This window comes from Mobula hypostoma, chromosome 8 (genome assembly GCF_963921235.1).
Source record: "Mobula hypostoma chromosome 8, sMobHyp1.1, whole genome shotgun sequence".
Taxonomy (NCBI): Eukaryota; Metazoa; Chordata; class Chondrichthyes; order Myliobatiformes; family Myliobatidae; genus Mobula; species Mobula hypostoma.
Window position 1 is genome coordinate 140,952,946 of NC_086104.1, and position 13,299 is coordinate 140,966,244.

Consider the following 13,299-nt stretch of genomic DNA (forward strand, 5'->3'; position numbering starts at 1 on the left):
TACACATTCAACTCTCTTTGGATCTATGTTCCCAGTAGAAATCAGATTTTGTTTGGCTTGTGGACCAACCCAGGGCCACGGGAGACAGACAAGTGGGTCACAGTCAGGAGGGGGAAGGGGAAGAGTCAGGTACTAGAGAGTACTCCTGTGGCTGTACCCCTCGACAATAGGTACTCCTGTTTGAGTACTGTTGGGGGGGACAGCCTGCCTGGGGGAAGCAACAGTGGCCGTGCCTCCAGCACAGAGTCCGGCTCTGTGGCTCAGAAGGGTAGGGAAAGGAAGAGGAAGGCAGTAGCGATAGGGGACTCTATAGTTCGGGGGTCAGACAGGCGATTCTGTGGACGCAGGAAAGAAACTCGGTTGGTAATTTGCCTCCCAGGTGCCAGGGTCCGGGATGTTTCAGATCACGTCCAAGATATCCTGCTGTGGGAGGGAGAACAGACAGAGGTCGTGGTACAAATTGGTACCATTGACATAGGTAGGAAAAGGGAAGAGGTCCTGAAAAAAAGACTACAGGGAGTTAGGAAGGAAGTTGAGAAGCAGGCCCTTAAAGGTAGTAAACTTGGGATTACTGCCTGTGCCACATGACAGTGAGTATAGGAATAGAATGAGGTGGAGGATAAATGCGTGGCTGAGGGACTGGAGCGGGGGCAAGGAATCAGATTTCTGGATCATTGGGACCTCTTTTGAGGCAGGTGTGACCTGTACAAGAGGATAAGACGTGAAAGAATAGAACCTATCAAGTGTGACAGTGGGAAAGTATGTATGGAACCAGAGGAAACAGCAGAGATACTTAATGAATACTTTACTTCAGTATTCACTATGGAAAAGGATCGTGGTGATTATCGTGATGACTTGCGGCAGACTGAAAAGCTTGAGCATGTAGATATTAAGAAAGAGGATGTGCTGGAGCTTTTGGAAAGCATCAAGTTGGATAAGTCATCGGGACTGGATGAGATATACCCTAGGCTACTGTGGGAGGCGAGGGAGGAGATTGCTGAGCTTCTGGCGATGATCTTTGCATCATCAATGGGGACGGGAGAGGTTCTGGAGGATTGCGGATGCTGTTCCTTTATTCCAGAAAAAGTAGAGTAGGCCCAGGAAGTTATTGACCAGTGAGTCTTACTTAAGTGGCTGGTAAGTTGATGGGGAAGATCCTGAGAGGCAGGATTTATGAACATTTGGAGAGGTATAATATGATTAGGAATAGTCAGCATGGCTTTGTCAAGGGCAAGTCGTGCCTTACGAGCCTGATTGAATTTTTTGAGGATGTGATTAAATACATCAATGAAGGAAGAGCAGTAGATGTAGCATATATGGATTTCAGCAAGGCATTTGACAACGTACCCATGCAAGGCTTATTGAGAAAGTAAGGAGGCATGGGATCCAAGGGGATATTGCTTTGTGGATCCAGAACTGGCTTGCCCATAGAAGGCAATGAGCGGTTGTAGATAGGTCATTTTCTGCATGGAGGTCGGTGACCAGTGTGTGCCTCAGGGATCTGTTCTGGTACCCTTATTCTTTGTGATTTTTATAAATGACCTGGATGAGGAAGTGGAGGAATGGGTTAGTAAGTTTGCTGATGACACAAAGGTTGGAGGTGTTGTGGATAGTGTGGAGGGCTGTCAGAGGTTACAGTGAGATATTGCTAGGATGCAAAAATGGGCTGAGAAGTGGCAGATGGAGTTCAACCCAGATAAGTGTGAGGTGGTTCAAATACGATGGCAGAATATAGTATTAATGGTAAGACTCTTGGCAGTGTGGAGGATCAGAGGGGTCTTGGGGTCTGAGTCCATAGGACGATCAAAGCAGCTGTGCAGGTTGACCCTGTGGTTAAGAAGGCATACGGTGTATTGGCCTTCATCAATCGTGGAATTGAATTTAGGAGCTGAGAGGTAATGTTGCAGCTGTATAGGACCCTGGCCAGACCCCACTTGGAGTACTGTGCTCAGTTCTGGTCGCCTCACTACAGGAAAGATGTGGAAGCCATAGAAAATGTGCAGAGGAGATTTTCAAGGATGTTGCCTGGATTGGGGAGAATGCCTTATGAAAATAGCTTGAGTGAACTTAGCCTTTTCTCCTTGGAGTGACGGAGGATGAGAGGTGACCTGATAGAGGTGTATAAGATGATGAGAGGCATTGATTGTGTGGATAGTCAGAGGCTTTTTCCCAAGGCTGAAATGGTTGCCACAAGAGGACACAGGTTTAGCGTGGTGGGAAGTAGGTACAGAGGAGATGTCAGGGGTAAGTTTTTTACTCAGAGAGTGGTGAGTGCGTGGAATGGGCTGCCGGCAATGGTGGTGAAGGTGGATACGTTAGAGTCTTTTAAGAGACTTTTGGATAGGTACATGGATAGGCACAACTTTGTGGGCTGAAGGGCCTGTATTGTGCTGTAGGTTTTCTATGTTTCTATGTTTCTAACCCATACATACCAGGTCCCACAATAACTTAGTGGTTAGCGCAAGGCTTTACAGTGCCAGTGATCATCGATCGGGGTTCAATTCCCACTGTTGTCTGTAAGGAGTTTGTACATTCTCTTTGTGATTTGGGATTCCCTCTTGCCGCTCTGATTTCCTTACACATTCAAAAGATATCCAGGTTAGGGTTAGGGTTCATAAGTTGTGGGCATGCTATGTTGGTGCCGGAGGCATGGCGAAACTTGTGGGCTACCCTCTGGACATCCTCAAACTGTGTTGGTGGTTGACGCAGAAGACACAGCTCTCTATATGCTTTGATGTACATGAAAATAAAGTTAAACCCTCAAAATCTTTTAGAAAATTGAGTCTTGAATTAGTTTGTATGATAGATACACTGAAGAGTGGAAATATCACTCTTCGTTCCTTGTAGTAAGGAGCATCTATGCAGTGTAGTACACTTCCAAAATTTTGTTTCGACAAAGTGATTGGATAGGAATCTGAGAAACAGACTACAGCATGTAGCCACGTTTTATTGCATATAGCACATGTGATGATCACTAATTTGCACACCACGCTTCCTTTTTCTGTCTGCACAACTTCAGTTTGCACAACAACCTTTGCATCATTTTGCAGTTTTATAGTTGTATTTATCATTACTATGTCTATTGTTTACTCTCTGAGCAATAGATCAAAGAGTTTCATTGTATCCTGATAGTTCAAATTATGAGGGATTTAAATTAAGGTCTCAACTTCTCTGGATAAGATCTGATGGATTCCACAAAAGAGTCTCAACTATCTCTTTGTCCAATCTGATCTGTCAGGTTTCTACTGTTATCATCAAGCAATATTAAACATTGACCAATGCTTTAAGCAGAGACACTGTTGTTCCTTTTCTTCAGCAGGCCCATTTACTTAATCAGTGAGAAGAAGCTAAGTGTCTTGATTTCATACATGGCTACCTTCCCATTTTGTTGGTTCACCCTCACCTACACTTTAGACATTTATACACTCAAAGCTTCAGTGGAACTCTTGCAAACTTAAAAACCAGCATGGAGGATGACTACCACACAAAAGCCCTGGAATCAGAATCAGATGCAAAGGCATAAATTGGTGATAAATGACATATACAGTTAATCAGTGCAAAATAAAAGGAATAATGAGGTAGTGATCTTGAGTTCATGGACCATTCAGAAAGTTTCACAGTGGAAGGCAAAAAGCTGTTCCTGAATTGTTTGATGTAGTTCTTCAAGGTTCCTGTGCCTCCTCTATGAACATAGTTATGATAGTAGTAATGCGAAGGGAGAGGTGTCCTGGATAATGAGTCTTCAATTCAATGCAATATGATTTCAACTGAAACTCTCCAACATTCTAGCCAGTGGCTCAGAACAGTAAGCTATTTCAAGAAAAGGCTTACATTTACAGAATATTTGTTAACAACACTGAGTCAGAGGAGCTGAGTCACAACAAACAGTCTCAACTTCAGGAACAAAGTCAGTTTAGTCAGAAAACAGAGAAAACAGAAACCACAGCCACTTGTCCAAATAAGAGTAGGAGAGGGGAATTAGCTGCATGCCTCTGTATCCTGTTGTTACTGTATATGCATCATTTCTGCAGTAAATATATACAGTGGTATGCAAAAGTTTAGGCACCCCGGTCAAAATTTCTGTTACTCTGAATAGTTAAGTGAGTGGAAGATGAACTGATCTCCAAAAGTCATAAAGTTAAAGATGAAACATTCTTTTCAACATTTTAAGCAAGATTAGTGTATTATTTTTTGTTTTGTACAATTTTAGAGTGGAAAAAAAGGAAAGGAGCACCATGCAAAAGTTTGGGCACCCCAAGAGATTTGAGCTCTCAGATAACTTTTACCAAGGTCTCAGACCTTAATTAGCTTGTTAGGGCTATAGTTTGTTCACACTCATCATTAGGAAAGGCCAGGTGATGCAAATTTCAAAGCTTTATAAATACCTTGACTCCTCAAACCTTGTCCCAACAATCAGCAGCCATGGGCTCCTCTAAGCAGCTGCCTAGCACTCTGAAAATTAAAATAAATGATGCCCAAGACCACCCAAGAATCTCACAGAACTAGAAGCCTTTTGCAAAGAAGAATGGCCGAAAATCCCCCAAACAAGAATTGAAAGACTCTTAGCTGGCTACAGAAAGTGTTTACAAGCTGTGATACTTGCCAAAGGGGGCATTACTAAGTACTGACCATGCAGGGTGCCCAAACTTTTGCTTCAGGCCCTTTTCCTCTTTTGTTATTTTGAAACTGTAAAAGGTGGAAATAAAAAGTAATCTTACTTAAAATATTAAAGAAGTGTGTCATCTTTAACTTTATGCCTTTTGGAAATCAGGTCATCTTTTACTCACTTAGCTATTCACTGTAACAGAAATTTTGACCGGGGGTGCCCAAACTTTTGCATGCCACTGTAAGCTATGAACTACAATAATGAAAAGTTTTCATTTTCATAAGGTTGGAATTACTTGCCCTGCAGTAGGGCGGCATGGTAACGTGGTGGTTAGCACAAAGCTTAACAGTACCAGCAACACAGGCTCAGTTCCCACCACTCGCTGTGAGGAGTTTGCACGTCCTCCCCATGACCGTGTGGATTTCCTCCAGGTGCTCTGCTTTTCTCCCACAGTCGAAAGACCTACTGGTCGGTAGGTTAATTGGTCATTGTAAATTGTCCCGTGATTAAATCAGGGATTGATGGGTGGCGCGTCTCGAAGGGCTGGTAGGGCCTACTCCGTGCAGCATCCCAAAAAAGAAATAAATAAAGCATGGTTGCAAGGTGTTGCAAAGTGATCCTGTCAGTTTAGGATGGTCTGCAAATAGATGCTTCCCCCAGAGATGAAGTAAGGAGAGAAAGAATGCATCACTTCATTTTCACCATTAGTTTTGTGACATGTATTTTGGAATTAGCAATGGTGAACTTGAATATTGCCACAGGATAGTTTGGTTGATTGGTTGACTAATAGGATCTTTTACTTTGGTCTTGATGTTCATTTCCCCATCTGAATGATTTTCTTAGAGTTTCACAATAGTCATATTATCAAAGAGTCATGCAGCAATGCAGAATGAATGCAGTGTCCTCAGCTCAACCCGTCCGAGCTGACCATGGTGTCCACCCAAATAGTCTATTTTTTTGCGTTCAGCCTACATCCCTCCCAGCCCAGCCCCTCTATTTCCCTATCCAAGTGTTTCTTAAATGATACAATTGTCTCAACCTTGTTATATCTCAGGAATAGACATGAATCCACAACAATACAAATCAGAGATGAAATTTCTGCTCACTGAGCCACAGATACAGCAAACTTTTTTTGTTCTTCTTCAATAAATGTAAGCACAACTATTAGTTCACAGCCTTAGCAAACCTTTGGTTATCCAAAGAAAAATGCTGTAAGTAAGAGTTGAACTGCAAATATCACAATGATTTAAACTTGTATTTTGTTACACTATAAGACCATAAGATATAGGAACACAGTTAGGATAATTGGCCCATCGAATTAGCTCCACCATTCCATCATGACTGAAATTGTTTCCAACCCATTCTCTTGCCTTCCCCCCATAAACCTTACACCCAACTCCCTTAACCTATCAAGAACTTTGCCTTAAATACATCCAATGACTTGATCTCCACCACCCCTCTGTGCCAATGGATTCACAGATTCACTACCCTCTAGCTGAAGAAAAGTCCTTAAATCAGTTTTAAAAGGATGTCACTTTATTCTGAGGTTGTACCCTTGGATCCTGGACTCTCTTAATGGAAACATCCTCTCCACATTCACTCCTCTCACAGAGAGGAAGGCGAAATGTCATTTGGCTCAAACAGATCACGCAAATGAAAAAGAAACTCTTGAAACAAAGGAAGACAAAGCATGCCTGAGACATGTTTCACTGTTTGATTTACTTTGCAACCAAGCTGACTAACAGGAATACTTCCTGTTTGTTTTGTTCAGGAATTACTAATCAAATTCTCCCTTTCTTTTTTTTCATTGCAGTCCGATGGAACAATTTTGGCCATTGCACTCCTAATCCTTTTCCTCCTGCTGGCACTGGTTCTTTTCTGGTGGTTCTGGCCCTTGTGCTGCACCGTGGTAAGTCCTGGTATTAATTCAGATGCTCATGAAACAATTGTGCAAGCTTCACCAACTATGAGCAGAAACAATTCTCAGAACTGGCAAAACAAGTGTGTCATCCAGGAACAAAAGTACGCAGAATGGTCACGAGGTTTTGTTAATTTGTTGTAGGAAAATGGGAAAAGTAGCAATCTTTCTGGATATCCCAGCTTTCAATCAAATTGCTTCCAGGCATTATATCAAAGCAATGAATTCATTTTTGAAATCTTATGACTTGAGGCACTCTCTGGGGTACCTCTCAGCTGGGAACATCCTACCGATAGACAGGACAGAAACTGGCTGGACTTGAACGCATGCAAGGGATCTTTTGACCCAGAGCACCAGTGATCAAAGAGTATGTGAAAGCAGTCTTCAGAGGCTTCCCTATACATAGGAAGCAAGCTACATGCTTAAAGTACATTTCCTCCATAAGAATGCCAATAGTAGCTGAAGAATTCCAAATTCTGGAAACATCGGCTGGTAGTTGATGGGTCAAACGGAGTCGATGGGAAGTATCTCCATGACCCCTGTCATTTTTAATAGGATAAAGATGGAACACTAAAGAAGAATGCCATAAAGTGACTAAGCATGGAATGAGGCCATTTGGCCTAGTGTGTCTCCTAGATTATCCTGCTCCTTTGCTCGGTTCTACAGGACAAGTTTCTCTTTGCTTCTCTTCCGAAAAATACAATTGAATCCCCTTGCTTTCAGGCAGAGCATTTCAAATCACAACCTGCAGTTTAAAAATGTTCAGTTAACTCTTCTAATTCTTTTGCCTCCTATTTATCTATCCTTCTTCTGTTTGGAACAGATTTTGTATTTGGGTGCATCATTCAATCACACGTTATAGCTGGATATCAGTTATAGGCACAACCTATATGCATCTGAAAATAAATTTCTAGCCTACTGTTTCGACCAGCTGAAGGACTGTTAACTAATTATTGGATGTTCTTTTCGTATTTACACAGTTTGTTGTCTTCTGCACTTTGGTTCAATGCCCTAGTTGGGTGGTCTTTCATTGATTCTGTTATAGTTATTATTCTATAGATTTTTTGAGTATGCCCACAAGAAAATGAATCTCAGGGTTGTATATGGTGACATTTATGTAGTTTGATATTAATTTAACTTTGAACTTTGAGTTTGATTTTTGAACAGGTCTATCAAATCTCATAGCCCTCTCTATTCAAGATCTATTCCAGTCCCACCACAAAACTAAATTCTTGTTTGGAAACCATTCCTGATTTTAAAAAATCTGCTTAGTAAATTCAGCAAAAGAATCAACAAGTGATTTCCATACATGAAAATTCAAGATGGTGGACTCCCTCCATAGACATATAGTAACCTTATGTTTCCAATGGACAATGCTGTATGAATGAAAATAAGAAAAATAACAAAACAAAATCAAGGCCCTGGAGAAAGAGCAAGGTGGTTGAACTGTCAACAAGCCACAATGGGCCATGTGTGTTTGTCCTGTCATCTTCACACGCCTTGCATGAATTGACAGGCAGATGAACTCCATCCCCAATTACTGTACTGACAAAGACCTTCCAAGTTGACTTTCTTTAATGTAGCAACTGGCAGTAGGTTAAAACGACGATGCTTTTAAAGACCTGAACGTCAGGATGATGTCGCATGAAAAGGCACAAGCTCTCCCTCAACTCTACATGGAGAATTGTCTCGACGCCTACTGATGATGTCATAAACTAGAGACACAGATCACAGGACCTAAATGACTGCTATACAAAACTACCAGCAAAGGGTGCTAAATGACAAATAAAAATAACTGACAACTAAGGCAGCACACTCCCCACCTGATATCCCTGGATACCACAATGTAACACTTTCACAGTTCACCTCTAAATGAGGAAGTCCCTCGTTCCTAGTCCTCAGGGGAGAGCAGCAGGACCACTTCAGCCACAGGCCTGAGTAACAGCTTTGTTCCATCACCTCTGTTTATCTTCGCCTCAGCCTTATGGACTCTTCGGTTCTTGCTGGGAAATACCTGAGTTATGACTCCTAAAGGCCCGTCACTTCTCTTGGATTGACAATCCCTCATGAGCACCACAGATCCTGGTGTGATGTTTGGCCTACTGGACGTCCATTTCCTTCGTAACTGCAAGGTAGACAAGTATTGTTTGCGCCATCTGTCCCAGAGGGTACTGGCGAGGCTTTGCACCTGCCACCACTGTCTCTTGTACAGGTCCTTGCTGTCGAACTCATCTGGAGGAATGCGATAAGGTCCGCTTTTCTGTGTGAGCAGCGTGGCAGGAGTGAGAATGAATGGATCATCTGCATCTGTAGACACGGGCACTAGAGGTCTATTGTTCACAATGGCCATCACCTCGGCCATAAAGGTGGTGAGCACCTCATGAGTGAGTCTAGAAGGCCCTGACTGGAGAAGCGTGGAGTCCAGGATCTTGCGAGTGATGCCGATCATTCTGTCCCACGCCCTTCCCATATGGGAGGAATGAGGCGGATTGAATGTCCAGATACAGCCCTTTTCTGAGAGATACCTCTTCACCACGTCTCCGTCAACATTGGACGAGATTCCTAGATCTTTGCACGCTCTGATGAAATTCGTTCCCCGGTCAGAATGGATTTGCTTGACTGGCCCACAGATCGCCAGGAACCTTCTCAGGGCATTTATAGAACTTGAGCTGTCCATGGACTCCATGACCTCAAGATGGATGGCTCTGATGCTTAAGCAGGTAAATAAAACTGCCCATCTTTTACTAACGGCATGGCCACCCCTCGTACGGCGTGCAGAGGTGGTCCAGGGTCCAAATACATCAACACCAACATGCATGAAAGGCAGTTCCATGCTGAGTCTATCAGGAGGTAAGTCAGCCATTTTTTTGGACTTCACATGTCCCCCGAAGCTTACGGCAGATGATGCACTTGAAGATGAAACTGCTTACACACCTTTTGGCACCCACAGTCCAGTAACCAGCTGAGCGGACAGCACTCTCAGTAAAATGGCGTCCTTGATGTTGTGACTCCACATGTTAATGTTGCACAAGGAGGGATGTAACATGATGCCATCTGGGAATGATTAGGGGCCTCTTCTCTTCATGTTCCAACTGTGATTTCTGTATACGTCCTCCGACTCTTAATAGGCCATCCTCACCGATAGATGGATCTAGCATCCTCAGAGGACTGTCTTTAGGGATATCTCTTTGGGTCCTGATGCATTCCATTTCTTCAGCATAAGTTTCCTGCTGCACCGATCGAATGATGACATTTTTGCTGTGACTGAGTTCCTCCACTGTGTATGGTGTCTCGCAATGATGCCATCTCTTGCAGCTCCCTGTAGGATCCTCTGAGGTCTTCTTGAAAAAGCATGCAATATGTCTGAGACAAGATATGGCACGAGTAAGAGCCCTCCAGGTAGAAAAGTGCTCACAGCGCTGAGATCCAAGTTGGCTGTCTTGGGTGGTGGAGGTGAGCACTGTCTTGAATTTCTTTATCTTGTTCTGGGTCCACTAGTTCAAACACGGCTGTCTTGGGAGAAATTTTCTCTGGCTGAGATAAGAACGCAGGCCCAGTAAACCAGGTGGAGTCTTTCAGACGGGCTGCAGGGATGGACCTTGTGGCATGGCCCGCAGGGTTGTGTTCAGTGGACACGTAATGCCATTGTTGTGGCTGTGTGCCCCTCCTGATCCTCTGGATCCGATTGTATACATAAACGTAGATTATCCACTTTTCATTATAATTGTAGCCCAGAACTATCTTGCTGTCTGTATGGAAAGTGACTGCATCACACTTGATGTCAATCTCAAAGGTAATGAGCTCCACCATGTCCACAGCCATTACCGCAGTACACAACTCTAACCGAGGTATAGTTTATTCTGGGCATAGAGCTAATCTTGCCTTGCCTAATATAAAGCCCATGTGGCAGTTCCCTTCTGCATCTGAGATCTTTAGATAGGCAACTGCAGCTATTGCCTTATCTGAAGCATCTGAAAAGACAGAATTCCTTGTGCTGGGCTTCTGTTGGAGACACACTTGTATATGGCCTTGGGATTTTCAGGTGCTGAAGCTCTTTTAAGGATTCTCTCCACTTTTGCCATAGCTCTTCTTTGTCTGGAGGTAATAGAGCATCCCAATCACTCGTCTCCATTCAGAGTTCTCGAAGTAAGGCCTTGCCTCGTATAGTGACCGGAGCTACAAATCCCAACGGGTCATATAAGCTGTTCACTGTTCATAATACACCCCAGCGAGTGAATGGCTTCCTTTCTTCTGCCACCTGGAATAGGAAAGTGTCTTCAAGTCCCAGCAGAGTCCAAGGCTGCACTGTATAGGTAGGGAGTCAACACCAAGATCCAGATCTTTAAGGTCATTGGCGTGATCATCAGTGGGGAATGCCTCCATGACCTCTCTGCTGTTTGAGGCTATTTTATGTGGCCTGAGGTTGGAGCAAGCCAGCACGTTCTGCATTCTTTTGAGCAGGTCAACAGCAGCCTCTGATGTGGACAGGGACTTAAGTCCATCATCAACATAAAAGTCTCTTTCAACGAACTGCCTTGCATCCTTGCCAAACTTTCTCTCCCCTTCTTCAGCAGCTCATCTGAGACAGCGAATGGCGACTGCTGGCGATGGACTATTCCCGAAGATGTGCACTTTCAAGCAATACTCCATGATGTCATTGTTGTCTCGATACCAAAGAAATCTCAAGAAATTTCTGTCTTCTGGCCTGACGACAAAACAGTGGAACATCTGTTGCATGTCCACTGTGATGGCAATGGAGTCCTTACAAAAGCAGATAAGTACCCCAAGAAGACTTGTTGGGGTCTGGGCCAGTCAGGAGGACCTGATTCAGTGAGACTCCCTTGCGTTGAGCACTTGAATCAAAGACCACCTGAATCTGGCCTGGTTTCTTTGGATGGTAAACTGCAAAGCAAGGGAGGTACCAACATTCTTCATCTCTTCCAAGGGGAGGAGCTACCTCTGCATGGCCATTCTGGAATATCGGGCTTCATCTCGGGCTTCTTGTTAAAGGTGTGGCGCAGTGAAGAAAGACGGTCTGCTGCTTGTGACCTGTTGTTGGGAAGGCGAGGTCGTAGCACTGAATGGCAGGGGAGCTACCCAGCTATTGTCCTCATTTTTATAGGCTCCCTGTTTCATAGTCTTCAGAAAGAGTATATCCTCAACTGAAAGGCCCATCTTGTCGTCATCTTTTGTCTGTTGAAAGACACTACATCCCAGGTGGTCTCCGTAGTCCTCACTTGTGGGACCCTCCACATGAACAGGTGCGGGGAGAACTGGGGCCTTGCCGCCATACCACTTTTCCTTTACGACATAGCGATTAGGGCATGGTTCAAAGACGGAGTGACGGCCATTTTCCAGAGTGTTGGTATAGTAGTGGCCAGCTTGTGGACATTTCCTAGACAGACGTTACCAACAACTACCCAACCCAAGTCCAGTTTTTGAGCATAGGGGAAGTCATGTGGCCCATTTATCTGCTTCCGTACTTTGTGGATCCTTATGATGTCACTTCCGAGCAGGATCATGATGGGAGCCTGAGGGTCGAGCTTTGGGATCTTTTGTGCCAGAGGTTTCAGATGTGCATGATGCAGTGCATCTTCCGGTGTGGGGATTTCAGAGTGATTATTCGGAATCAAGTTACACTTAGTCAGTGTTGGTAGAGAGAGAATAATCTGCCTGACCACGGATTGCACCTGAAAGCCATGCACTCTTCTGCCTGCTGTCTCAACCACACCAGCACACGTCTTGAGGGAGTAGGGAGAGTTGTGGCCTTTGATGTTAAAAAGGTCAAAGAACCCAGACCTTACCAATGAGCGATTACTCTGATTGTCCAGTATTGCATATAACCGGATTGCCTTTTCCTGCTGGCCAGCTGGGTAGACTTTCACGAGAAAAATCTTTGAGCACGATTTTCCAGTGAGGTCTCCCCCACAGACCTGTGTACAGCTTGAGGAAACAGTAGCTTCTTCAATATTGTTCCCTTCCTCCCCGCCATGCACATGTGCAGGAGTTTGGAACCTGAGGACCAAGGAGCAGGTCCAGGGTGCAAGGCTGAGCTGTGACTCTCGCTTCCACATTCAGCTCACTTTATGCTGCTGTCACAGTTTTTGGCTCGATGTGCTGATGATGCACAGCATTTGTAGCAGATGCCATGCTGCTTTAAAAAGGCTTTCCTGTTCTTGATGGACTTCTCCCTAAATCCACGACATTTTTGGAGGGGGTGCAGTTTATGTGTAAGGGACATTGTTTAGCAGGATCCACTTTACTCTTGCATGTCTTGTCAGCCGAAGAGGAGGTGCAAAGAGACACTCCAGTCTTGTAGACTGAGATTGGAGGCCTCTGACTGCTGTATTTAGAAGCTGACTTTCCCATCACTGGAGGGTCAGTACTGCCTGGAACGAGAGAGAAGCTGGGATCATTTCGCATCTTGGCTTGCTGACAAACGAACTCCACAAAATAGGCAAACGGTGGAAAGGGAACATTATGCTCTCCCTTGAACTTAAAACCGTGCGAGAGCCATCTCTCCTGCAAATTATATGGCAGCTTCTGCACGATAGGGTTGATACCACGGGCTGTGTTTAAGTAGATGAGTCCCGGCAGGTCCCCATCAGATTTAGCGGCTTCAAACTCCATCAACAAGTCACCTCGCTCTCTTAGCTTCCTGTAGTCCTTGTTAAAGATCTTAGGGAAGCTATCCACTCTCTTGAACAGTGCATTCTCAATGACCTCTGGTGACCCATAACACTCATCAAGTCTGTTCCAAGCCATTTTGAGCCCT

At 44.3% G+C, this 13,299-nt stretch overlaps 1 protein-coding gene across 3 annotated transcripts in view; it reads left to right on the forward strand.

Annotated features, from left to right (window-relative positions):
* Positions 1-13,299, forward strand: part of LOC134351017 (anthrax toxin receptor 1-like) — a 290,770-nt gene that overhangs the window by 173,914 nt on the left and 103,557 nt on the right. For all 3 annotated transcript variants that reach the window (XM_063056982.1, XM_063056983.1, XM_063056984.1), the window contains one exon: positions 6,420-6,515. In XM_063056982.1, the coding sequence (XP_062913052.1) occupies positions 6,420-6,515 (96 nt within the window). The remainder of the gene's footprint in view (positions 1-6,419; positions 6,516-13,299) is intronic.